The sequence below is a fragment of the Larimichthys crocea genome, chromosome II (assembly GCF_000972845.2).
Source record: "Larimichthys crocea isolate SSNF chromosome II, L_crocea_2.0, whole genome shotgun sequence".
Classification (NCBI taxonomy): Eukaryota; Metazoa; Chordata; class Actinopteri; family Sciaenidae; genus Larimichthys; species Larimichthys crocea.
In genome coordinates, this window is record NC_040012.1 from 7,900,731 (window position 1) to 7,928,650 (window position 27,920).

At 44.6% G+C, this 27,920-nt stretch overlaps 1 protein-coding gene across 4 annotated transcripts in view; it reads right to left on the reverse strand.

Annotated features, from left to right (window-relative positions):
- Positions 1 to 27,920, reverse strand: part of ankrd12 (ankyrin repeat domain 12) — a 35,056-nt gene that overhangs the window by 2,437 nt on the left and 4,699 nt on the right. For 3 of the 4 annotated variants that reach the window (XM_019268898.2, XM_027289998.1, XM_027289995.1), the window contains exons 2-12: positions 14,336 to 14,449; positions 11,696 to 11,846; positions 9,725 to 9,796; positions 9,067 to 9,204; positions 7,613 to 7,816; positions 7,274 to 7,416; positions 6,683 to 6,830; positions 1,979 to 6,417; positions 1,038 to 1,136; positions 643 to 786; positions 456 to 551 (exon numbers count right to left, since the gene is read on the reverse strand). In XM_019268898.2, the coding sequence (XP_019124443.2) occupies positions 456 to 551; positions 643 to 786; positions 1,038 to 1,136; positions 1,979 to 6,417; positions 6,683 to 6,830; positions 7,274 to 7,416; positions 7,613 to 7,816; positions 9,067 to 9,204; positions 9,725 to 9,796; positions 11,696 to 11,846; positions 14,336 to 14,395 (5,694 nt within the window). In that variant the 5' untranslated portion in view covers positions 14,396 to 14,449. The remainder of the gene's footprint in view (positions 1 to 455; positions 552 to 642; positions 787 to 1,037; positions 1,137 to 1,978; positions 6,418 to 6,682; positions 6,831 to 7,273; positions 7,417 to 7,612; positions 7,817 to 9,066; positions 9,205 to 9,724; positions 9,797 to 11,695; positions 11,847 to 14,335; positions 14,450 to 27,920) is intronic. The other variant, XM_019268899.2, reaches the window with a different exon arrangement.

Genomic DNA, 27,920 nt, shown 5'->3' on the forward strand with positions numbered 1-27,920 from the left:
AAATCAGAAACGCCGAGCTGATTACAGCTGGAAATATTGACTCAAGTGAGTCAAAGAAAGGCAGCAACCTGAATAAAAACTTCATCGACTCGCAGCAAAACATCCGAACATTTCAAACACAGCAAACAGATCACAGCTGTGACAAGTGGTCCGATCTAAATCCCTAGATTTAACTCCCCGCAAAGAAAGTCGACCTGGACGACTGACAACCTTCAACATCACTCAGGAGAAACGATCGGGGTCTTTTGAGGGCAGGAAAACAAAAATAAAAAAGTGCCTCGTGGCTCTGCCAGTCGTGAAGTTTTCAATCTTTCATGGAAAAAAAGAAAGAAAAAACATCTTCGCTGTGGGCAGAAATACCAACTCTTAATTTAGAAACGTTTCTGGTATTCAGAGGAAAACGTCAAACATCATAAGAGTGTTACAAGCGCTGTAAAAGAAAGCGGCGATCTTACCTTCAGTTTATCAAACTTGTCATCGACGTCTTGTAACCAGGACATGAACTGCCGGGCGTTAAACCGGTCTCTCACGGACGTTTTGCCGTCATCGTTCTGTGAAAACACGCGACAGCTCGTCAGACATACGGGAAAACACACGGAGCTGCTGAAGAAGCTCACAGGTGAACGGATTCGTGCTGCTTACCTGGACGTCTTGAGGCATGTTGTACACTTCAGCATCCAATAAAACTGTACAGGCACTGAAGGGCAGAGTCTGGTTGGCCAGTGTTCTCGCTGCCCGGTAATGTACTCGTAAGACTTCCTGCTCATTAGAGACAATCAGCTTTTCCTGAGGAGGGAGAAACAAAATAAATACGTGAATCTCATCTTATATGTGGCAATAAAACATCTGAATCTCGAGCTCTGCTTCAAGTCTTAGAGACGGTTTAAAAAACACACGGCTTCAAAATGTTTCCCCAAAAAAGGCTTTTTTTTTTTTTACGATTTGTTCTATTTTCAGCTTCTACAAGTGGCACTAAAAATGTCCAGAGGCACTCGACCCGACCAGAACAACAAACCTCTGGGAGTCAAACCACGTACCCTTTCAATGCTGTGCTGCAGTCGTAGTTTCATACGGACGACCTCTTGTTGTTTGAACATCTCCTTCAGCTGCTCAGGTAACGATGGAGGTGGAGTTATCTGTTTCAAACAGTGGAGAGAGGGAGACAAAACACTTCATCACGTCTGCCTGACAGAAGAACACATTCATTATGTCAGTTTTGTTGTAGATTTACTGCCAATGTAGACGACGTCTGAACAAACTGACACTCGGTTCAGTTCATTTTGGAGTTCTTGTTCTCAGATTTTTACAAACGGACCAAGAGGAGTGTAACGGTAATATAAAAAGCAGATAGTTTCCCTGACAGTTCACAACTAGCAGACGGTTGTAATCACAGTTTATCTTTGAATTCAAGGTGAATTCAAGGTCTGTTGTGTCCAAACGAACCACATGAAAAGCCGGATATTGGTCCGATTGTTCGGTCAGGACCAGAGTTTGATTGACAGCGTTCAAACTGAACCAAACAGACACCAGAAGTTTGTCTAAATTGAAAGAAAGATGCTGGACAATATGATCTTAAATTAACGCCACAATAACCACCGGATCCCACCAGGGCACGGCTCTGTGATGTCGGCGTTTATGTTCTGTTAACCACGCGGCTTCATACCTCAGCGGGAGCGTCTCAGGTCGGTTTCAGACTTTAAATTAGCTCAGATTTGGTCATTTTTACTTGTTTTATGTGCGTCTACCACGAGTTAGGAGACATTGCAGTCTGCTGTCTGCTTCTAAAACCCCTTTTCCACCACAGCAGCTCTGGTTCTTGAACCGGTTCTGTTATAATAAGAAGCTTGTAACTGTACAGGTTCATGAAAATGTATCCCTGAACATGTCAAATTAAAGTTTAAAATAAGAATTATTGTTTTGAATATTATGTTGGTATACGGTACAAGTAAGAATCTGACCGAGCTTTAAATGAACTCACCGTTGGTATACAAAGCTTGCTGAGCGGGTTCCCATCTAAGAGGTAGGATCCGTTGAAGGTCACATATTCGTCGTAATACTGCGGTGGCTGAGGGGTGACGCTGCACAACACTTTGCGCTTCTCCTCGATCTTCTTCCGGATGTGCAGGAACTCGTAGTAAGGGTTGGCCCTCTCCGTCTGGTAGGGCTGGATCTCCTCCAGTTTCACAGAGTCCACGATGGCAGCCAGAGACTGCTGGCCTCGCTCCTTCTCGTGCTGAGTCGCGGAGCATGACTGGGAGGTAGACACTTTGGGCATCTTTCTCTTGCGTGGATGCGGCACATGAATGTCCATGTCCTCGTCCGTAGAGCGGACTTTGACTTTAGCCCCCGATGAATCTGAGTCGCGGTCTCCAGATTGCGGAGAGGAGCTCCCCGACGTGGTGTAGCTGCTGCTGCTGCTGCTGCTGCAGGAGTCCGTCTGAGCCGCCGACTGGATGGTGCTTTGACTCTGTTCTTCTCCAGATGAAGAGGACTCTGGTTTCTCATCGGCGGGCGTCACCTCCATCGGCTCGGAGCTGGCCTCGGCTTTAGACTCAGACAAGCTCTCTGTAGGCAGACTGCCCTCGACTGATGAACTCTCTGTTGGAGCAACGCCACCGTTGTTCTCTGAGCTCTGCTGGACATCGGTCATCTCTTCCGCCTTGTGTTCAGGGCTCGCACTACAGGACGACGCCGAGGACACACCTTCCTTTTTCTCCACCTGAGCATCGAGACTTGAACCTGTAGTGTCACCGGAAGGTCTTGATTTCTTACAGTCTTGGTTATTTACATCGACAGTCTCTTGAGAACACTCGGACTCCGGGCTCGTTTTGCTAAAACCTGGACAGGACTCCGCTGTGGTGGAGCTGGGAATGTGCGAACTGGTGGATGGTACGGGACTTCCTACGCCCTCGGCTCTGAAGCTTTCCGAAACTGTTTCCATATTCTCTTGTTCCGCTCTGTCTGCGCTCTCCAGAGGTTTGTCTTTATGGTCTGCGGTATTCGACTCTGTCTGCTGCACGCTCTCCATCCCAGGAACAGCGACCGGGTCTCTTTGCTGGAAGGATTTTGTGTTTGCGAGCGCCGACGTCTCTGCAGATGGACACGCTGTCGGTATCGACGGCTGATCGGGATCCTTGTTGGTACATTCGCCCTGTGAATTGTCTGTCAGACTCTGGACGTCCGTCACAACAGGAGGATCGGAGGAGGACAGAGTTTTCTGCTCTGTGGACACCTGTTGAGAGTTACTACACTCTGTAAGTGTCATGTTTTTACTCTCTGGGTCTTTGTTTAACATTTGTGGTGTTGAAACACCAGGAGCGCTGCCTTCTCTTTCTGCGACTGAATCGGCGAGTGAGTTCGTACATTGTTGACTCTCCTCAACATCTGTCGAGGTCTCTCTTGTTCTCTGCTCCTCAGCAGGCTGGCTGGACTTTGGCAGACTTTCAACAGCTTTGCTGTCGTGAGTCGACGAGTTGGCGTCCTCGTCCAGAATAGCCCTGAGGTACGGCGACTCATGCCTGCCGGACAGCAGCGTCCGATTACTCTGCGGCACATCTGGAAGACTGTTGCAATCTTTATCGTGAACGGACGGCGATCTGGTGGCTTGAATGACGAGGGAAGACTGGAGGAATGCAGGCTGAGAGTCGGAGGTTTCCAGGTTCATGTCGGAGTCGTACTCGACATGTCTCGGCGTTAACGTCGTCGCCTGACACGAATCCTCCGAGCTAGCGACAGAAACCAAGGACACAGACCTGGACATGAGGCCACAGCGCTCGCTCTCAGGTCTGGGTGATCTGGTCAGGCAGTTTTCCACCGCCGACATGACCTTTGCGCTGATGGAGGGCAGACTCTTTCCATCTAGAGACATCGTCCTGGAGCTGGTGCCGTCCTTCAGGGGTTTATCTCGGCTGTGGGCATCAGACACTTCAGAGCTTTTGGAGCGCATGAGCTCTTTGCTTAAGCACGGTTCTGTCTTTGTTCGGTCTTTAGGTTTGGACTTCCCCGGATCTGCCAGAGGCCGCTGTTTGAGCCTCTCTCGCTCTTTTTGTTTGATTTTCTCCAAGTGTTTGCGATGCCACTGCTCGATCTCCTGGTCCTTCAGGCTGAGCATGCGCTCAAAGCTCGTCTGCATCAAGTCGTCGTTCACAAGCCTCTTCTCTTTGGGCTTGGCGTCTCGTGTCGCCGGCGAGGCTTTAGATTTGGCCTTGTCGCCGTCTGCCTCGTTGGGTTTGGCCTTGCTGATTTTGGCCTGCTGGGAGCGGTCTTTGTGCCGGTCTTTATCTTTGTCCTTGTGTTTATCTGAGTCTCTGTCCCGGTCTCTCCGGTCCCGATCCTTCTCTGGTGTCCTCACAACTTCCTCCTTTAATTTTGTCGATAAAGACTTGCCACTCTCTGACAGATAGCTCTTCTTCTCTTCTAACAGCAGCTTGAGATTGGAGCTCGAGGAAGTCCCATCTTTTATTTTATCTCTCTTTTTCCTGTCGCAGTCCTTTTCTTTAGAGCGATCAGATTTACTATGATCCGTGGTCTTCTCCAGAGGTTTTCCTTTCTTATCAGAGTTTGTTCGCTCCTTTTCTCTGTGATCCCCAACACTATACTCTCTGTCCTGCCTCTCTCTATCAGACCGTTTGTCGGCCTTATCTTTATTTTTCCTGCTGTCCTCGTGCTTTTTTGTTGTGGATAAAGATTTCAGTTTTTCATTCTCCTTGTAGTTTTTATCTCCAGGCGAGTGGGAAGAAATTGCTGCCGCTCTTTCTTTTTCCTTCCAACGATCCACCGAGTTCTGCGGTTCGGCTTTGTCAGAGTGCTCCGTTTTAACCCTTTTCTCCTTGTCGGGATGCCTTTTCTCCATTTTTTCTGAGTCCTTCTCCTTTCCTGGGAGCCTCTTGTCGGTTTTCTCGCGTGAGCTCCTTTCAGAGGGCTCCAGCTGTTCTTGATCAGCTGTGATCGCGCTCACGGGTTTCTCCTCGGTCTCCTCTTTCATGCTGTTGCTGCTCTGCAGCGTCTCCTCAGGAATCCGCCCTGAGCCGTGGCAGTCAGCTCTCTCGTCACGCTCGCTCGGCTTTGAATCCTTTACCTTCTCGTCTTTACCGGAGGCCTCCTTCCGCTCCTTCTTCACAGCCTTGTCTTTCTCTCGCTCCTCTCTCTGCCTCTTTTCTTTGCTGCTCGTGTGTTTCTCCTTCGTGTTTCTCTCATCTTTGACAGGAGACGAATCGGAGGTCTTCTGAAGCGAGCTATTGTCTTCACCTTCCTTCTTCGCTGGAAGAGACTCATCGGTCTCATCACTCTTGAAAAAATTTTCTTTCCAGAACTCTCTGTCAAACTCCAAATTCCTGTGGCTGTCTTTCCTGGCCTCCTTCTGCCTGTGGCGGCTTCGCTCTGCCTCGTACTCCCTCCTGTGTTTGTCTTTCTCCTTGTGTTTAAGCTTATGCTTCTTTACTACTTTGCCGTCTAAGTCGGTCTTCCGTAAGGCACCTTCAGCGCTGTCTATACTGTTTCCTATGCTGCCGTCTTTGTAAGGACTCGTGCGGCCGTCGTCACCGTCCACACTGGAGTCTTTCTGTTGGTGTTTGCTCTTTTCCTTGTGCTTGCAGCCCTTGGTGCTCGAGCCTTCAGTGCAGTAGTCTGCGTCTGTGTAGTGGTTGTATTTGACACCGTCCACCGGACATGAGCTGTCGCTGATGGATATGCACATCTTAGTATTTTCCTGCTTGAGTGGCGTTTGTTTATCTGTCAGGCTGTGGTTCAGTTTCGGAGACTTTATGGACGACAAATGGAAGAGGTGGACGGATGAGTCGTCTTTAGGACTGAAGGACATCTTGAAGGAGTCCTCCTCACGACCCTTTTCCGTGCTCTCGGACACGGTTGCGAGAGAGAGGACCAGCGTTTTGCTGTTCTCCTTCCCGTCCTCTTGGTTCTCCTTGTTTTTATTCTGGCTTTTGCTCTTCCTCTTCACTTTGCCCTTGTCCTTGTCCTTTTGCTCGGCGTTCTCCTTTTTAGACCTTGTGTCCACCTTGACGCTCTCCGAGCTCTGAGAGCAGGTGGGCGAGTTCCTTTTCTCCGGGAGGCTCTCCATTTCGTCGCTGGAGGTGTCCGAGCTGCAGTGCACGCGAGATGTCTTCTGCTTTTTTGACTTTGAGGACGAATCCCCTTTGCCACTCTGCTTTCCTGCCACATGATTTCGCTCTTTTTCCTCTTTCTCCCGCTGCCGTAGTTCCCTCCGGAGGATGTGTCTGTCGTTAAGGGCTTTACTGAGATCCTCCTCCTCCTCCTCGTCCTTGAACTCGTACTCATCCAGCCCTGGCACGGAAGACGACGCTTTTGTGGCTGGTTTGCCGTCTGAGTCCTTTTCAGTATCAGAGTCTTCCATGTTGTCATCCACACTGGATGGATTAACAGATGGCGGGTCTTCAGACTCTGCAGAGAAGAATGGATCGATGTTAAACGTGTTATAGTTTCATACAAACACAAGCAGTGACTGAAGACTACATGGTGAAGTACTTCCCTACAATAAAATGAATACATACAGCCCAATAAATAAAAGATACAGCGAGGTTAAGTGAGTAAAGCCCTAAACACAAGTCCTGTAAACATTGTGCTGTTGGCTGCATAAATAAGAACCTTCAGTAATATTTGACTTTAAACACGAGGTCAGCCAAACAGTCGAGCATTCTCCGCATACCTGACGAGCTGTCGTCTTGGTCCGACAGTGGCACCTCGCCCTTTAATAGCTGTTCCAGCTCTTGCGAGTCGGCCACGTCCACCGGGCGTTCACCACGCTTGTTGGCCTGGAAAGCGTTTCCACCGTGGCGAAGCAGCAGTTTCACAATCTGTGAAAGATTACGAGAATTAAGAACCTCGAGACAAACATCAGTGCAGCCGGACAGAGAAAGACTAAAAGTTTGATTTATAACTGTGACTCGTCTGCAGAGACGATCTACTGTAGTGGAGAAACACTCTGATTTGCACAAATCTTTGATTTTTTGGGTTAGAGATATAAAGATCTTTAAAAAGGTTTGTGTCACCTTTACTGAGGCCTTCAGGAATATTTCCACAGTACAAAAAAGGTAAAAGAAAAATCAAATTCCAGGTCGACGACCTCAGAGAATTGGCTGGAAATGACTCACTTCCTTTCAGAAAGCCGCACAAACATCCGACTTTCTTTAGTACATCATATTTATTTGTATTTTATGTGACGTACAGCACTCACCACTGACTTAAAAGTCATGTCACTCAAGATTACACATAAACAAATTTCAAGTGAAGCTCTTACGTCTTTATGCCCGCTGCTCGAGGCGTCATGGAGCGGCGTGTCATCATCCAGACCTTGCGTGTTCACCTCTGCGCCTGCTGCTATTAACACCTTGGCCACATCGTAGTAGCCGAGATTACAGGCTTCATGAAGAGGAGTCCAACCTGGAGAGAAAACGACAATTAATTTAATTTTACTGGCTATTTGTCATCACATCTGTGTCAAAGTAAGAATTAAAAACAATGTCTGATGTCTGTTATCTTATCACCTTTGAATAAGCACCTGTTAGTCACGTTATTAATAGCTTCCATACAGATTTAATGAAAGCCGTTAAACAATCGACTCCCGGGGGCATCGTACCTGCAAAGTCTTTGACGTTGACATCAGCTCCCAGGCTAATGAGCTCTTTAACTTGCTTGGCGTCTCCCCGGATGGCAGCCATGTGAAGGGGGGTCTCCCCTCGCTCGTTCCTCTTGTTGACCTTGTCCTTCTGTCGAGACGAGGCGCTGCTGGGGACCTTCTTCTGCACAGGGGTCGTTTGTGAGGGGTGACTGGGAGTGGAGTCTGGACACGGGCAGAGAGGAAAAGCACTTAATTGGCGCTTGAGGCAAAAGGCTGTCACAGGCTGAGACAACGACCTGCAACGATGTGCAAGGCACTGGATTGAGCAACCACAGTGAAACTGGTTTTACTGGGAACTTGTAAGTACATGCGTCAGTGTGTGTTTCAGTTGATACTCATTAAAGGAACAGTTCAACATTTTGGGAAATAAGCTTGTTTGCTTTCTTACTCAGATGAGTTAAGGTAGCTCTGAACAAACATGGACTTGAACTCGGATACATCGGGTTGACCCGTTCAAAAAAAAAGCTACAGCTCAGTTGTTTACACTCGAGAACAGCTGTTAGGGCTAGCATACTCTCTATGGATAGACCAGAGATCCATGCTGAAGTGAGGAGAAGGAGACGAGGATGTAGAGCTGGATCTGAGTACTGTCTGTCATGATGCAGAACGTAAGATCTCTCCCCAGTAAGACGGAGGAGCTAACGGCGTTAACCAGGCTACAGAGGGAGTATTGTCTGAACAAACTCACTTTGGACTCGCCGTTTACTCCGGACGGCTTTCAACTTGTGAGAGCGGACAGGAGAAGACTGACAGGAAAGAAAACGTGTGAGGGCCGCAGACCAGAGTCGGAACCAGGTCATTACAGGAAGGACTCAGCCTTTCGTACATGGTGTGCCCGCTTTACCAGCTGAGCCACGAGGGCGCCTCTATTAACGAGAGGTTATCCACCTTGTATATTGTGAGCCGCTGTAACAAGGTGCGAAATCAATAAAGCATAAAGGATCTTATTAAAAGATACAGCCAGCAGCTGGCCAGCTTAGCTTAGCATGAAGAAAGGAAGCACGGCCTAACTCTGTCCAGAGGCCATAAAATAAAAACAGTATCACACCAAACATGCTGGACAAAAACAAAGTTTTATTTTTTCACTTCAGTTTTAGTAACAAATGGATTAAAGAACAAACGAGACAGAACATTTTAATTAGCGACCTTTAGAGGTGCATTTCCCAAAATGTCAAACTGTTCCTTGAACGAGCGAGGCGACAGATTGAGCAACCACAGTGACACTGGTTTTACTGGAAATCTGTGCTCGCTTGTGTCTGTGTTTTATTTACAAAAATGACCTCAGTCTGTCAACCGCACACAGAGGAAACTTTCCTTCCTATTCCTAAACAACCTCGACGCTCAGAAGACACATCAGAGATTAAATACACCGTGAGTCTGTGATGTCAAAGATGTGGTTCAGGTGCACAAACCTGGACTGTTGGCAGTCATCTGCATCAGGAGAGCCATCTGTTTGCGCTCTGACAGAGGATACCCAAACAAAAGGTTGGCCTGGGACTTCTTGCCCCCAGCCTCCTTTTTCACCTTCTTCTTGTCCGGTCCATCTTTATCTGCAACAAAACCGAGAAAGAGATTTTAGAGAACAGTCCAAAAAATAAAAAATAAAAAAAAGCAGAAAACAAAGAGAGTCCAGTTTCAATTCAAGCAGCAATTTCATCGTCACAGTGACGCCGGTTTTCCTCCTTCCCTTGTATCTGCACGTGAAGAAACAGATGACAAGCATGAGGTTTGAAAAAAAAAAACAGAAAGGGGGTAAAAAAAAATAAATAAATAAGAGACAGCATTCTCTAAAGCCAGCCAAGTGCAGACGGCACTCCTCGAGCCAACCCTCCCTCCCTCCCTCAAACATCCCCACGGTCTCCGTCGGCCGGTTGTTACTAAACACAGACATGCGTGAGCTGTAACAGGGGCGGATGCAGGGCGGAAAACACACACACGTGCATGTGTGCGTGTGTGTTTACAGCAGCATAGTGTCGTTAAAAAAAAAAGTGGGTGACTTGTAGAAGACACGGAGAGGGGTGGGTGGAGGGTAAGGGGGCGCGAGGCTGAGGATCGGGCTGCAGCGATTACCTGCGTATATCCTGCAGGGAGGCACTAATCTCTCTCCCCAGGTCTCACTCGACTGGCCTGGGTCTGAGTCATCTACAGTGCAAAGCAGAGAGGATGGGGAGAGGGGAGAGGGAAGGGTGGAAGGGTGGGAAAGCACTGCATTAACGCTCACTCTCTCTCTCTCTCACTCTCACTCTCTCACCCTCGTCATCTCACGTGCTCAAATACAAAACAGGCACACCACGCACAGATTATGAGTCATGGCAACACAGGAGAGACAGGAGATCCGATCCGACGTGGAGTCATTACTTCCCTGACTCCTGACCACGGAAGCTGAGAGGCGCTACAGGGGAAAGGGCTGCCGGGAAAGGGAAAAGCCTCCCTCCCTCCCTCCCTCCCTCCTTCCCAGTTTAGCTTTACAACCTGCGCAACATAAATCAAACTGTGAATTCAAAAATTGAAGGTTCTTGTCTGTGAGAGTGACGCAGAGGACCACACAGAGACGATCGCCGCTCTACAGAGGAGATGAAGGCAAATCTGCCGGACCTGTAAAACGCATCACTGTACGTCATCTACTGTAATTACAGCTGTGCGATACAGAAACCTATTTCCAGCTCTCAGATCTGATGTAAACACAGAGTTAAAAACCTGCAGCTAGAACGAGAAAGGCACGAACAGTCTATTTACACAAGTAAGAGGCTTCAAGTTCACCATCGTCATCGTCTCATGACTGCATGAGCAACACAGAGTCTTAGGAGGAGAAATCTGTTCTTTATTTTAATATTTATGTTTTAAATTTAAGTCCACAAAAAGACTAAAACAAACAAAGTGTCAGCACTCAAAGTTCTGACTCTTCTCAGCCAGAAGCGCACCGCTTCCTACCGAAGACGTACATCTTTAAGAACAGGTCGCAAATATACCGATAGTGTATATATGTGAAGTGTAGTATAGTTAGTTTCATAAAAGAGCTGACACTAGTTTTTAAGCTCACCTCATTTTATTATTCTCAGTGGTGGATTTATTCACAGCAGGACGGTGCATGTGCAGTTAACTCAAAATAAACTACAGTGTTCAGAATAATGAAGAAACAGTGTAAGAGTGTGGCTCACTGATGCGTTTCATGGATTTTGGACACTCTCAGAAGCATTGGCTATGGTCTGATGACAAGCTATCCCAGCCAGCTTTGGTTTTTGTGTAGCCAGCGGCGATCTGAATAACGGATACCCGGGCCTGGGCTTCGGATTCCACGTGGTGCTCGTTGGTTACAGTCCGATTAGCAACTTGAGACACCAGAAATGAGTTTGAATGAGTTTCTTGTTTCACAAGATAAATGTTTTTTTTTAAAAAGCAATAAAAGCTAAACCAACATCAAGTGACAGCCGATGGGCTCCCAGATTGCACTTCAGCTGATGCTTTCCACCTCTTTTGCTCTCCAAACAAAGCCAGCTAAGATACGATCATGTTCGGACATACTCGGATTACGAATGAACAACAAATGAGAACACCTAAAACTTGTCCTCCGTCTTTAGATTCTGCGTTCGGGTGCAGATATCGGTTCATAGAGATTAGTTTGGAGCTGTACGACAAAGATTAAATGAACCTCGGCTGCACAGATGTGTTGGCAGATCAGATCATTGTTGGCTTTGGTCTCTTCATGTGAAAACAAAACAAAATATTTAGAGCATCAGGAGCTGGAGTTGAATCCACTTTTGATGCCACAGGAGGGATGTGGCTACATTTTAAACGATGGTCGTGTTCCCATTTCCTTTTCTCACCATACTACTTGATTTATATCTCATTATTCAACACAACCGGCCACAGCTGCCTCTGCATGGTCAGATTTGGATCTTGTTGCCAAACAAGTTGAAACCTCTTGACCTGAAGAAGATGATTCAAGAACGGGCCACCAGGAGGCAGTGTGAGAACATGGCAGTCAGCCAGCAGCGTGGCTGTTTGAGAAGAGGAGCAGGGAGGAGCAGCAACCACTCTTACCGGTGTCGGAGTCTCGCTCCTCGGTCCGGAGCGGACTGGCAGTGAAGGAGAGCTTGCGCTTCATGGAAGACTTGGCTTTCCCTTCCTTCCCCAGCAACTCACTCCGGTCCAGCTTCGGAGTTTTGGTGAAAGGGGACAACTTGTCTTTGCTCTGTCGGAGAACAGAAATCAGAGTCAAACACAGCAGAGGTGTGGCCTTATCTGTGAATTGTGCGTGCGTGTGTGTGTAAACAATACATACAGGACAGGAAATAAACTGTTAACTAGCTTGACAATAAAAGGTTGAACTCAGTGTCAGGTTTTAGTCTCATCTGACCTGTACAATAACAACAACAAGGTGCATGTGATTATATTACAGGCTGCGTTACAGGCCGACATGACTCAATCAAATGTTACCATGGCATGAAGGTCTCTGAGGAGCAAAAGATCAGGAGTGACTTAAAAATACAGAAGAGAAAAAGCTTCAAGTCCTCGATCACCATTAAATATTTATGAGATGAATCGAAGTCAGAATGATTGAAAACTATCGCCGGAACAAACGTGTCACACAGTTTGTGTTATCATACGAAAAAAGTGGATTTGAAAATAAGTCAAACAAACATTGTTACAGCTCGAGTGTCACAGAGTCCATAAAGAAACCTGCGACACAGACCAGATTTATATGTATTTCTATCTGTACACCGTAGTTTAATGTGTATGTCTACTTGTCATGTTCTTTGTTTTTAGCTTGGATGTGACGCGTTCTGTGTGCAGCCGTTATAGTAGCGTGACGTCGGGCTGCCAAAAGTCTGAGCTGGCTCTTTGTCGCAGGTCGCTGCGTTTTTTGGCGTACACCCCTTGCGGCCTGCATCACCACAGCCAAACTGCACTACTTCACAAATTAATGTAAAAACCTGCGTTTCTGCTGCAGCACCTGATCCTGTCCGAATGCACCCTGAAGTTAGCAGGTGGCGTTTTCCTTCAGACATTTGTATAAATGTCTCTGCAACATGTAAACAAACTCATCATCCACTCGCTAAAACACTACGAGCTCCAATACTGTGATTTGATCATCACCTACAATCTAACGACGGACCAGAGCTGCTCAGTGAACATTTACTCATTCACTGAGCTCGTCTGATGCACGTTTAACTACAACACGCTTAAACAATGTGTAGTATGCAGCCCTGTACTGGTGTGCGGACTCCACTTATTTATCACCCTCTCCATAAATGAGAGAAACAATGCGTCTGCTTTTATATTTAAGGCTGAAGAGTTTCTCATCCTCACGCTCTCTCCGACTTTTAACGCTGCCAGACACTTCAGCTTTGCACAGCTGGCATATTGCTTCGCCGAGATCAAAGAAGCGCCACACTGCAGACATTTTTCCTCCTGCCAGAAATGTATTTTACTGCAGCAAAGCGCAGCTCGCTAAAGTACTGGTACTGAAAAAAAGCTTTGTCTGCAGATCAGAGTGCAAGAACCCAGTAACAGGAACTGTGAGGCACTTTGATAGTACAGATATTACTGGTGTAATGTTTAAGCCCTGATGCATGCAGTGGGTAGCATCATGACTGGAGCGTTTCCCTCATCACCACCCCCAACAGAAGTTCAGCATATTTTTAAATAATCCAGATAACCTCTACATGCTCACGCAAATTAATTTTTAATTGATGCGGAGAAATAAAATTAACAAAAACAAATGGTGGGAGGAAGAAAACTTAACATCTCTGGGTCTTTAATGTGGCAGTTGTGTTTTTAAGCTTAGTTATGATCCAGACTTTGTTCATCAAAGAAAATTAACTAACCCCTGACCCCGCCTTGACTGTTCTTCTGCGTATAGACACGACTGTGTCGGTCAAACCTCCACAGTCAGCCTGAAATGTCTCTGAAACTGAGACTATCCAGATGGATTCATAGACTAAACTCTGATGCTCTACCTGTTGTGTTCTGGCTCTAAATCTGAGTCACACTTTGTGAAATAATGACACGAAGAAGTTTAATCTGATTTGTGTCCAATATTTTGAGAGAGTGAGCATGTGCTGGCATCGATAAAGCCGGGTAATCAACATAATAAAAGGTTATTTCCCGATTGTTTCACCGTGGTTACGTTCAGCACAAAAAAAACAAACACACTATCACACGATCCTGCGATTCGCCTGATCCTCTCTGAACATCCCCCAACATTGGATCCACTAACATTACCACCGTCTCAGGTAAATAACGCAGGATTTACTTTGTGGCATTGCTGATCAACTAGAACATTCAAAATATAAGTCACAGGTAAGATGACTTGCGATCCAAAACGTCAACATCAAGAATGAGTTTTTAATCTTAATTTTGCTTCAAACGTGGACAGGCAGTCCCCAAAATGCTCTAAAAAAATAAATAAATCAGAAATTTGAACGTCTACAATCCCATGACAACTCCATCTGCTGATAAAGACTATGTTACATGATCTCCATCTTCTAAATGAGCCATGAGGTAAGATTATTTTCTCAATCTAGAGCCTGTGTGTGGTTTAGATGAGAATTAAAAGAAAACATTTCGTGGAGCTTTTCACCCATTGAACACTGTCGGAGGGCGCAGTGAGCAAAACACAAAAATAAATCTGCTTCCTGCTCGTGTTCAGTCGCAGCCTGTGTCTGTGTGCTCACATACCTTCTTCCCCGCCTGCTTATCCACCATGGCTCCATCTCTGTCGCTCCCAGGTTTGGCCATGGTGCGGCACCTGACTAGCTGTGACAGCTACAGCACAGCGGGTTCATCATGCACCTGGAGAGAGAAAACAGCGGCGATGAGACGCGTTTCAACATTTCAATATCAGCCCTGGCGTTTGTTGTTGCGCCACGAGACACCGGCAAGATGAAGGAGGCACGTTTAAATGCAGTGTGTGTTTACAGGTCGGGTTTTCAGGGAACGTCTGCACCACAGAGGAAACAAGAGCTGAGTAAAGAAAGGTCAGCGAGCCCCAGAGTGGAAGAGTGGCAGCGTATGAAACAGAGTCTAAGTCAGCTGTGTTTCAGGTTGTTGAGTGGATCTGCAATCTGGGATTTTTATTGAAGTTTCCATTTCGCGTCTTGAGACTGACCTTAAAAATCAAGCAGGAAACAAAGACAAAAGACGGCATGAATCACTGCTTTAGGGACTCTCAAAAAAGTTCAGTGTGTTGTCACTTTATACGGCCTACTCATCAGTACGACCGAGCTCCCCTCTGATGTGGTTTTCTCTCAGTGTAGTAACACATGCAGCGGAGTCAATGGGGGCACTGTGGGCGTCCTCGGGGACTGGAGAAAGTGTAACACCCAGCTGAACATGCGCATCAAACCCACATGGCATGTGTCAGTTATCGTGTCACATGAAGAACTCCGTCACAAGTCACAAGACGCTTCTTCTCATGTACTTTCAATGAACTCTCCCCTTTCTCTTTTTCTTACAAAAAGCATCAGATTCCACAGAAACAACACTCGTCCCAGTGAAATTACTGCAAACCGTAACATCTATAATAAGAACCCAGAGAGGCACTGATAAGTCGTGAAGCTGCCTCTTAAAAAGAAAAAAGGGGACAGCCCCTGTTACTCAATATGTGTCCAATTACAACTCAACTATAATCTACACAGTAATCCTTTAAATTTACCAAGAAATTCACACAGAAGACAGGAAGTCACCCAACAGAGGAGAGTGAAAACTGTCACAGTCATTCTGGGGATTTCTTACAAACAGGAGAACGTTTTCTACCAGGCACGAGTTCTGTTATATCAAATTATAAAACAAGTCTCTGCTTTTCATGTTTTCTCACCGGTTCCAGCTGCTCAAATGAGATTATTAGCTGTCTTCTTTGTCTTCGAGGATGGTGAATTGGATATTTTTGGGGGTGTAGATGAAAAAGGACTTTAAATTTAACATAATTTAGCTGAGGACAAAAAGACAGTGACGTATTATCATATTTAAGAAGCTGGAACTGTCAAATGTTTAACATATTTGCTATATTTTTTTAAAAACACACCAATCTTTCAACCCATTTCACCTTGTAAGATTTCCTAAAAACATCTACATGCACTGTTTATAAACTACACATCCCCTGTCATTTGGGTCTTTGTGGCTACGAAATAATTATCCTGTGAGGCCGAGCTACACACCACACTATCCTATATGGAGTACATGTAAGGTTAACGGAAAACACACACACGTTTAAGTAGTTTCTTGTCAGCTGCTGGACTAAAATGTGAATCAGCGGCACACGATACCACACAGACAGTGCGATCAATCGATGCCGATGTATGAAACAGAAACACGCTTACATCATAACAGACTGCAGACATTGAATTACGCGACGTCATCAAGACAACAGGCACATTCTGGTATTTCGCACACGCCACCTTCAACGTGGGCCAATTATGTGGCGTATCGAGGATTTATGTGAAAGCCGCAAGTCTTACAACTTTAAGCAGCTAAAGCGCTCCGAGACCGAGGCATTAACGGAGCGACTTGTTCTGCTGTACAGTAAGAAAAAGACAGGAAACTGCTGCAGTAACCGGCTCCGCGGTTTCACTTTCTTAATTTAAATGTTCTGCTATTTTCAGAATATGAAAACGTTTTGTATACAGCACATTTATTAAAGCTGAAGTCCATGAATTAATTTATCAAATTGATTTCAAGTCTCTTTTTTTTTTAAATAGTGAAAACGCAAAAACTTTCTCTGCTTCCAGTTCCTTAATTGTGAATATCCACTGCTTTATATCAATATAAATCAAACAGCTTCGGGTTTCAGACTGTTACTGATGTTTTGACAGCGGCAGTGCGGGTTGTTCGCCAAAAAACGTAGCATCCTGCAACAGAGAAGTTGGTCAAACCCTCATGGTCAGTCTGAAATGTCTCTGTCTCTTGGTATCGAGGTGGATTCATGGACTAAACTCCGATACTCTACCTGTTGTGTTCTGGCTTTGTTTATTTCATGTACACAGCATCTAAATCTGAGTCTGACTCGCAATTTACGCTGCAAAATAGTGACACGAAGAAGTTTAATTTGGTTTGTGTCCGATGGTTTGAGAGCATTTGTTGAGAGACAAAGACAGTGACTGAGAGTGAGCGAGTGCCTGCCTCGATAAAGCCGATTAATCAGCAAAATAAAAAGTTATTTTTTGATTGTTTCACAGCGGTTATCAGCGGTTTCAGACGCACCCCCAGCAGCTCCGTCACACACCGCTACACAACCCTGCGGTGGTTCGCCACAGCACCTGATCCTGTGAAGGTACCCTTAACGGACTAAGCCAAACTGGCAACATTACAACCAGTCTCAGGTTAATAATGCAGGATTTACTCATTGTCACCGTTGATAAACTAAAATGCTCTAATATAAGTCATTGAACGTCAAAGTCAATGCTTCCAAGGTCAACAATTTGAGTCTGACTCACAATGTTCGCTGCAAAATACACATGAAGTTTAATTTGTTTTGTATCCGACAGAGAGGGAGAAAGCATACACTGGTTGAGAGACAGACAGTGAATGAGAGTGAGTGAGCGCCGGCCTTGATAAAGCCGATTAATCAGTGAATTAAAAAGGTTATTTCCTGATCGCCGCCGTGCATCATCACCTGCGGCAATTCACCGTCGCAGTGTCTGATCCTGTCTGAATGTGGCCTCAGTCACCTCGAGCTCTGGGAAATTAATTACTAAGAAATGGCGAAGAAGGCTCATCACAACGATTAATGAAGGAAAAAACAAACAAAACTGCTAATAAATTTATAATGAAAATAACTTAAATGAGCTCATGTAATCTTGTTCTGTTTAACTAAATATGCATTTAATCTGTAATATAATTGAAATATGCATCACAACGCTATTAAATGATTTAATCTTTATTAGACAGTGGGACACATTAAAAGGTCACACGTGTGTCACGTCCTTTTTCAGACACAATCCAGTCGGATTTGTTTTCAGCAATAAATCATCATGAATGAGTCGACTAGACATCTCAAAAGGAATCAGACGTTTTGTTTCTTTACACCGTTCTCTGATCCGGAGTAATAGCAGAGTGTTGACAGATATCGTTTCTGTTTTTTTTTGTATTTTTTTCCAGCCGTGCTGCTCAGCTGAGAGGCCACTGAGAGGTCCCTCATTAGTCAGCAGATAGCAAGTATGCAGCAGCACCGTCATTCAGGCAGCTGAAAGGGGGAATTGAGCGGCCCACAGCGAACACGTTGGTGTAAAGAGGCGAGTATATTGGGGGGGTATTAAAGCAGTATGAACAGCCCGGGACCAGACCAGAAAACAAACGCTGACAGGACTCCAATCTGGCCCAGCGACGAGGCGAAGAGGGTGTGACTATAATTACAGAGGTATTTGGGCTCTCGCCAGTTTGGCATTTGGATTCACTGCGTTTCATGAACAGCTCAGGGCTGCATAAGCCCCTGCAAGCTACGCCATTAACCTTGGGCTGTTTCAAGTCTAGATTAAACCCTGCCACGATGACTAGTGCAGTTCAGAGAGAGACTGAAGCTGAGATTAGTCTGACGTTGGATCCCTCTCAGTGAAAACAGCCATAGCAACAATTACCTAACCCACTTATCTCCAATGAAAGACTATCGAAATGCAAAATCACGGCTGTAAAAGTACTACAGAGAGATGTAGAGTTGTGACGATACCAAAATGAGTAACCACGATACTATATCAGACAAAGTATCACAGTTCTGCGTATTAATGCAATACTTTTTATTATTATTATTATTATTATTATTATTATTATTATTATTGTTTTTTATTTTTTTTTTTTTTCTATGAACTGCAATGTACTTGTACAAGTTATAAATACTTATTAGTTACTACTAGTTGTTTGGTGCATGATAAACATAATACTGGTGAAGTAAGAATTAGACTGAAACAAGTTTGAAACAACGAGTTTGTTTTTTTTTTTAGCAAAACTAGTGGTGCCACTGACGACGATGCCATGGCAGACTCGCCGCTTGGGCCCGGTGCTTCTGCCATGGTGAGTGTGTTGCCTCGTGCTTGTGCGTCTGGGCGAGACAGAACTTTAGCTTGTTGTTTGTTTTGACGCGAATTTCTATCGAAGCTGTCTTCGTGGAGTTCGTACTTGCCGGCAGAAACACACGAACAGCCAATCAGCTAACAGACGGGCAGACCCAGCGTGCGGAAACAGCCTATCACATCCCCGGATGTCCCCAGTAACAGGCCAATCATTCAGCAGCTGTGTAGTTCGGTTGCAGTAGTTGTCATGTTGGTTTGTTTACAAGGGAGTAGCATGCAGTGAGAAGCCGGGAGGAGAGCAGAGGCGGCCGCTATGTAGTGGAAAACGGTACCGGTAGTATAGTAATCCATGGTAGTGCCGTCGCGTAGAATTTCTAGTATAGTAGGAACCGTTAGGATTTGGCACCGCGGGGTACCGTGGGTACCGTGGGTATCGTGCAACTCTAGAGGGATGTGACACCAGAGTCACTCGGGGTGGCTGGTTCCCTCGGCCTCAACATCAGGGATGTGGTAAATAATTCAGCAGCCGAGGAGAAGACACTGAAATATATAGTAGAACTGCAACTAATGATTGAATCCTTAGTGAGTCATCTGCCAAGTATTTTCTCCACTAACAGAACAAACATTTTGACCATAAAATGTCAGAAAATAGCCAAAAATAACGACTCGTTTAACAGTCCTGAAATATTCAGTTTCCCGTGAAATAAAAAACAGGGAGAGCAGCCACACTGGAGATGCTGCGAGCAGAGAGCGGTCGGCATTTTTGCCTAAAACACAAAGCAACATAGTTTCAGACTCAACCTCTCAAACTGTTATTCAATTAAAGGACGTGTCCTCGCCTCTCGCACAAAGTGATAGACTCCAGCCTCACCGTGACCCTGATGAGGATAAGCGGTAACAGATAAAGGATGATGGATTTGTCCACTGAGAGAAAATGAACGCAATTATTTTTTTCAATTATTCCCCAACGAGTACATTTTAAAAGCAAAAACGCAGAATATTCCTGAATTTTGATCTTCCTTTATTGTGAACATTTTCTGTTTTTCTTTGTATCATGTGAAAGTTGATTTAATATCTTCGGGTTTTATACTGTTGGTTGGACGAATCTCATCTCATACTCCCCATTTGCAATTTGTGAAACATGTTACAGGTTATGTTACATTACGGCTGCTAAAAAAATGACAATGCATAAGATTTTCAGCACCATTCCACTCATGACCACGTTCTCGAATGCTGCACGTTTAAATACTTGACTTGAACAGTATTTAACAGCTCTTTTATTTTTTGTCTTTTCAGTTTTTGCAAATCTTGTCTCACATTTTTACTAAAATAATCAGCCATCTACAGAACTTCTTGTTATTATTTCAAGTGAGTCTCTTGTCATTTAGCAGAACAAAATGGATGCATAGCTTTTACTTCTTAATTCATGCTTAAAGGATCAGAGACTATTGAGAAAATGATCAACAGATTAAATCAATAATGAAAATAATCATTAGTTGCAGTCGGGGTCACTGGAAACATGTCTCTGTTTGCCATGTTTCCACGTTTTTTTTATTTTTGTTTCAGTGGACGGTCAGAACATCTTAACCATCAGGGCTGATGGATGTGAATTCTAAATATAACACAGTTTATAAATTATCCCCTTTAAGCCAGGACATGTCCAACCATGCTAAAAAGAGAAATATGGGTCTGACCTGTTCAAACTCTAAATATTCACCTGCCCTGCCTGAACTAAGTCGGTGAAATCCCGTGTTAAGTGTGCTGGCTGCACCGCTGGTCCTTCTGAGAAGCAGATGTCTCTGTATTTATTTATAACCTGGTGTGTTCCTGCACTTTAACTCCGCTGGTTCCTGAAGAACAACAATAACAACCATTTCCCTGTAGTGCTGGAGCATGTTGGCCCTGACAGCAGAGCGGGGCTGCTTCAGTGCATGTCCTTGCGTGAGTGTAGTGGTTTGGGGGTTTGAAGAGATGGTGGGGGGAAGAGGCGGTGGCGGTGGCGGTGGCGGTGGCAATGGCGTAGCTGGGGTAAGATGAAGAGCACACACAGTATGGTAACCTGATCCACAGACTGCAGGATGGGACAGGGAGGGAAGAGGGCTAAGAATAGCACTGAGCTTGACACAGAGTGCAGAGTACGCCGCCGCCGCCACCACCAACAGCACCAGTAACAGCAGCAACAGCAGCAGCAACAGCCACATTACTCCACTACAGCTTGCAGAGTACCGCCTGCTGTGAGCTCTCACACACACCATGTGGAAAAAACATGTGATCTTCCTCTGGTTTCCCCCCCATGTGGCTACACTTACATCTGCACACACAAAGGAACCTAGGGTGGTGTGTCGCCGTGTTTAAAATGTTTCACATGGCGAGAAATAAAACCAAGCGGACTCTTTTCTTCATACAACAGGCGAATCCTGTAACGCGCTAAAAGGGAGACGCTGCGACAGTAAACAGCCGGTAACGTGGTCGCGGTGCTGTATGCTGTCAGGCTAAATGATGGGGGAGGTCTCTCTCTCTCTCAGCTGCGCATCCACTCCCTGCCTTCGTCTCCTCCTCCTCCTCCTCCACCGACTCCCTAATGAGTAGCAGGACAAAGCCAGGCACAAAGGCCCGATTACAGAGACTACAGGAGAGAGGGGCAGAAAAGGCAACAATAAACCCAGCAAAGAGCCAGCCATCTTCAACATCATCACACACGCAGACTAACAGCAGACATTGTTATGTTACCGACCAATTCATGTGCCTGAAATATGAATAAATACCTCACACAGTTTGTGTCTAATTATCTTCCTGTTAACAAAACAAAAAGAAAACACTACTCTTTAACACGCCAGTAAACAAAATTATTGTTGAAATTGTGGGAAATTGCTTAATTTTAATTAAATATCAATTTATTTATCATGTAAAAACACTAAAAAATGTTCTGGTTCAGGTCATTTTTAATGTTATAGGTTAAACATTGAGGTTTTTTGGTGGTTAAACATTAAATTAAACATCTGGTAACTTGTGGTGCTGCTACTGATGTATTTATTGGAGCAAAATATGTATTTAATAAAAGAATATTGTATTATTACTCATAGTTTGTCCAACGGTAACCCTGTAGTAACATGTAAAGCAGGCAGGTTTGTTGTGATGTTAAGAATAAATCAGTAAAGCTGCACAAAAATCACCTACACACAATAAAACAGGCCTTATTTACTGCTGTTATTTAGCCACATTCATGCAACCCTCTCGCCTTAACCATCTACCAAATTCAAGAGTGCAGCTCTCCTCCTCCCATCACTGGGTCGTCTGAACTCCAAGGCATCGCTCAACGTGGACAAACAAACAGCAAGTGACACTGGAGGCCTCGAGGCGTCTGTTCACCTCTCGCTACCCTAACCCCAGACAGACAAAACACGCCGCCTCCAACCAGAGAGCGTCTGGCCTTCGTTTGCTGTTGGTTGTTGTGTTGCATAAACGAGCCGGTCAAGTTCCTGGGAAGAGGAGATGTGCTGAGCTCTGCTTCTGTGTCTCAAGCATACTTTAAAATCACGCTACTTTGGCAAAAATACGCCACATTTTCTGGTTTATTTCATAATAATTTCAGTATTAAGCTGTTAAAACCCAGACAAAATGTACTATCCGTGTCCTAAATGTGTATTCTTATATAAGATTGAGTGCTGTACTGTTTCGCAGCCCTAAAAGCTTCCATAAAAAAGACAGGAATAGCCCTAAATTTACAAGGCAGAGGCTCAGGGCACGGCTCAAATCAAAAGCCTCGTAAAATAGCTCATGTTTGTACACCAGAGGCGCAAATAGGGTTAACTTTACTGGCAGGGGAATGAGGCTCGGCCCACTGACACACGCCCATTAAATTGGTCCGACTCAGAGAGCCTTAAGAAGCCTACCGCCACCGCCGCCACTCCATATGTAGGTTAATGATAAGATACCCAAGAAACGGACAAGAACAATGAAGCCTTTTCTGCTGCACATGGGTTAAAGAAAAAGGAGGGGAGAGGGAATGGGGGAGGGATTAGAGGAAAGGTTAGGACCTAGGCGTGGATCTTGTTCTTATTTCCAACACAGTCTAGTTCACATGACAGAGCTAAACACTGGGGGGACTGTGGCTGTTCAACTTTCAAGGAAACTTCAATACCAATAGCAGAAATTCAACAGTAGAAGTGCAGATTAAAACTCTGAACCTCGCCGTGCTCATTTCATTTCTTGAAGACTGATTGGTTTTCAGCTCCTGCTGACAAGAACAATTGCAGCAGTAAGACGCATGACTCCAAACAGCAATTTCTTATCTTTCACACCTGGCAAATTAATAAAACCGTCTGTCATGTTTTTCCCCCTGGAGCCACTTACATGACTACAAAACAAACACACATCAGCAACTACAAGAAATCGTCGAGGAAGTTAATATAAGCAACTAGTGCACCTCCGTCTGAAAAATAACCCGTGGAGGGAAACGCTGTGTCACTTTTCATTATGACACTCAAGACGTGACTCCATCTTCGTCTGCCACATCCTATTTAGGCTCGATGAGATGCCGATACGATCGCAGGCTCGACACACACAGCTGCCTGAGCTGTGCCAAAACCACAGCTCTGCCAGCGAGTGAAGCCTCGCCATGAAAGGTTGACACAGCACCACCATCTTCAGACTGGGAGGAATACGCAGCCAACGCAGCAACGCAGAGTGTTTGATCAACAGTCGTGCGGCATGATTTAGTAGCGGTTTCATTTTTATGTCTCCACTGTCAGTGGAGGCAGTTAAGATGGTGCAGATAAAGAGGTCGTACTGTTTACAGAACACACTCAGCACGTTAACCACTACGACTTTATGGTGCACATTTATGACAATAAAGTAAAGCAGGCTGAACTTCTCCCCGTGTTCTTGTTGCACATCGATACCCTGCCAATAAACGTGCACTTTCACCACTAGGGAAGGTTTTATTTACAAGTTTTAGCCGGTACTTTTAGAAATAAATACTTTGGCCTTCATTTGTTACTGCACAGCTTTTTAGACTGCAACTTGATTAAGTGACTGACCTGTTGGAAAACGTCACAATGTTTTTATTTATTAACAAATCTATAAACAAAAAGATTTCTTGACACTGTAGTCTTGAAAATACGACCTTTACCTTCCTTCACCACTTTAAAGTGCATGTATTTCAAACACAAGATCATTTATTTCAACTGCTGTAGTGTCACCACCTCACATTTATATCCTCATGTGCACTCAAAATAAACCTCCTACTTCAATGTGATTTCTTGACACTGATTGGCTAAAATAAAATGAACCACATATTTACAAAATATAATTCAAGGTCAGAGAAATACTCGGCTCATTTCCACTTACTTCAAATCCACCCCACAGAAATGCACAGAAAGTGCCCGTGAATTAAATACTCATTAACCTATTTTGCAGCAGGACGGCTGTCATACAGAAAGCATGGTCACTGAGAGAGCCAGGATAAACAGGATATGACTGCTTTCTTAGGCATCGGTTAAGAGAAAGCAGCCATGCAATGAAGAATGAAAAAACACACACCCATTGTCCAAATTGTCCCTTAACTATCAAAGCACTCTTAATTCTCTCACTACTCATTCATAAAAGTAGACTTTAAGACTCTCATTAATAGTTAAAAGACTCAAACACTGGAATATTACAACACAGCGTTTGCTTCCTGCTCCCTCCTTTTCTGCTTCGTCATGCTGGATTGTTCTGCAGGAAGGTCACGGGCCCTCAAACTGTCAAGTCTTTAAAAGCACATGGCGGATTATCGAGGCAACATCGGCCGTTACGCACCGAGATACTGTGCTCAACGCACCAAACAAAAACAACGCTCCGCACACATTTCAGCTGCTGGCAAAGGCTCGCACATGTTGTGTAATCAGCAGGCTCCACCCTCTTCACACAAAGATACACACTCTCTCACTCACACACACAAAACGCACAGTCGCAGGGCCTCTCGGAGACGCAGCCGCTCGGCTCAGGGCTCAGGCTAAAAGGCACTTTATGTCACATCGTCAGTCTTGTTGGGACTGCAGCACGAGAAACGTGGTCTATAGCTCGAAGCGAAAGCGATACGGAGCACAACTCTGAGCTAAAATAGAGGAAACAAATCATCTGTGCCTTTCGCATTCATTAAAAACTTAAATCTATGGCCAAGAAATCCTGAACAGCTGAACTATGAGTGACACAGGCCACAGTAATCACTGACAGTAATTTATTACAATACTGAAGAAGGAGCTGAGGGGGTAAGAAGAGTAAAACTAAAACTGTTTTGGGGGGTTTCCCTGAACGGCTCTCGTGATCACTCAAAACAAAAAAAAAGGGAACTGCAGTAGACTAAAGTAAACTAAAGTTAAGTAAAAGGTCAACACTTTCGTAGCTTTAATACAGCCAGAAGAAGCCAGGATCCGTGTCGCTGAAGGAATGCTGCAACATGGCATGAGGATTAGACCCTGAAGATGTCCAAACATCTCTTAGCTAACTAGGCTAAGCTTCACTCATGAGGGAGGTCTCTAGTGCAAAGGGCACAACCTTTCGGAGTCACACTGACCCCTTTAAACACACAGGAGGGAGTGTGTTTGTCCACCCTTACACCACCCGTGAAATACCATGAGCGCTTCTACGCTCTCCAGGTAGAATAATGATTACACTTCAAGTCAAGAGGTTTTGTTGTCGGTTCAACCATATAGACGGCACACGGTGTTTCCAAGGACCGTGGTGCTACATGAAACATAAAACACAATGCAGACAGGACTGCATTAACGTGCACACACATTACGGCGCAAGATACAAACACATAAAGGTGCAGAGTACGTTCAGACACAAACAATTTGACATGAAGCAGACAAACAGACGATGTGCTACATGTGAATATATACAGTATGACTACATTAGATACAGTAGAGAGGTAGATATTGAGTGTGTGCATGGATATAGGTGCAAATTTTGATTTTACTGTAGTCTAATTGGCATTACACTGATCTGCATTCATACCTCAGTGTGAGGGTCTCATTCCCACCCTGACATCTCCGTATTTAGCTTTTCTTAAATGACACAATGACGTGCACAAAACCTCTGATTGTTCATATCCATAAGTCTACTTTTGAATGTAAAGGTGTTAAAAACAAATGAAAAATAAGCTGGCAAAGCGTGTTACGTCCGCGTCCATCCTGAAAACTAATGTGCAAATCCAGCATGATGATAAACAAACACACCTCCCAAAGCAGCACACGAAGGAATACTGTATGTTCTTACATACTTGTTCCAGCTTTACAGCGCCTTGATCGATACTGTAGTCTCCAACTAAGAGGCTTAAATTCTGCCTGGAAAGGCTTCAGTAGCCATGGTATGGTTTCTAAGCTACATGTACAGTAGGTTCTTTCTGTGCCGGTGTTTACCAAGCGAGGAGATCTTATATAAAGAAATAATTTGGCACATTTATCAGCTCAGTTTGACGGGACACCAGGTTGTAAAGACTTTCAACGTTGTATTTCTTCTTTTTCACACTCCCTCTTTCCATCATCTCCATGAACATTTGCTTGGACCGTTTGAGTAAAATTAACGTGACTGCATCCGATTTTTACAATCTGGCAGAAATTTAGAGGAAAATGTGATTTTTGTGCATCCAGACCTGTCACTCAAAGCATCTAGATGAGATCAGAGGATGCGGTTTGGGACCGAATGTAGCCAAGATAGACCGAGATAATGATATTTCAGACCAAATCTACTCCCTGGCTAAGTGAGCTTCAACAAGCAATTTTACATCAGTATCTACATGATTATTATTTAATTTTCTTTCCACATTTATTCATTCATTGAGGTGGCGTTTCACTGAGAGCTATGCTGTCTTTTACGATCACGTTCACACCTGGAACCCTGTACAACCGGTCTGATTTGCTCCACTGGAGCTTGCTGAGCCTTGCTCAGTGGTGGTAATGACAGCTTCTGTAACCGTTAGGCCATCACTACACTGTAATTATATCAATTATTATGTCAGGAACACAAATAAATGCTCTAAAAATTTCTTTGTCAGGATGTTAAAGTCATCGCATATCAAAAAGGCATCTGCAAGAAAGCCAAACAAATGAGCGAGAGACTTAGGTCTGTGTTTAGGGAGCGTTGTTGGAGGGCCGATGTTACGACTTTGCCTCGCTGGCGATGGGGATTCCCAGGTGAGACGTCATTGATACTCCCCTGTGGCTAAACGCTGAAGCAGTAACAAGTTCCTCCTTTTGTAAAAATAAATCAATTGATCTGTGATAATTGTATCTCTCACACGGTTGTGAAACAGATACAACATTTGCAAACTCCCACGTGTTGATTTGATTTATGTATAGACAAACAGTTAGCGTGAGTTAAAATCAGTTGTAACATCACAAATTCTCACTATTTTTTTCCACCAAATTAGGCACTACGTTGAAGATAATGAAATATTTTGACACCATGCCTGTTCTTCGAGCACCAGCGGCTTCCTCAGGACTCCAAAATACCTGATATCTGCCTATTAACACAACCTCTGCGTCTATAAAAGAAGCCTGATCCACTCAGTCAACACAAAGCCTTCCATAGACTCCACTACTCGCAGACCAAACTGAACCTAATTCATGGGACAGATGTAAATGTCCAGAGGGCTCTTCAACACATCTTTTCTGACTCTGTCCTCATTTACACAGTTATTGGTGTGAAATATTTCACTGGTTCTCCAGGGTGTATGCATGGAAAAGGACATTCCCCCTGACCCAGAACTGGCACTCTTTGGATGCTCAGAGACTGTTTTGAAATGTACATCTAAAAAGGAACGATTACCACTGATGCTGGGAATGGTCGTAGCCAAGAGGACGATTCTCACCGGCTGGAAATCACCTTCACCCAGTTTTCAGAAATGGATCAATGAAATGTTAAATAAATAAATCAAACAAAGGGAGAGAATCCTAAAAATCTAAAATATCCAACAGACTTGTGAGTGCATGGGGTCCATTCATTGACTACCTCAAAGGTTGTTATGTCTGTCGACCTTTACCTGTACTCGTTATATCTTGAAAATGGTTTATAAAAAGGTAATACTGCATACACAGTGTGTCTGGCAGCTTCTATTTTTATTATGTTCCTGTCTGTTGTATTTTTTTTGTCTTATGTTGTCTACATGAAAAAAAAAGATTAATTTGTTAAACTAGCAGCGAGAAACTAAACTACTCATGTGGAAAAGCTATAACTTGAAATTTTCTTGGCAAATGAATATCACTTTGAACTGACTGATT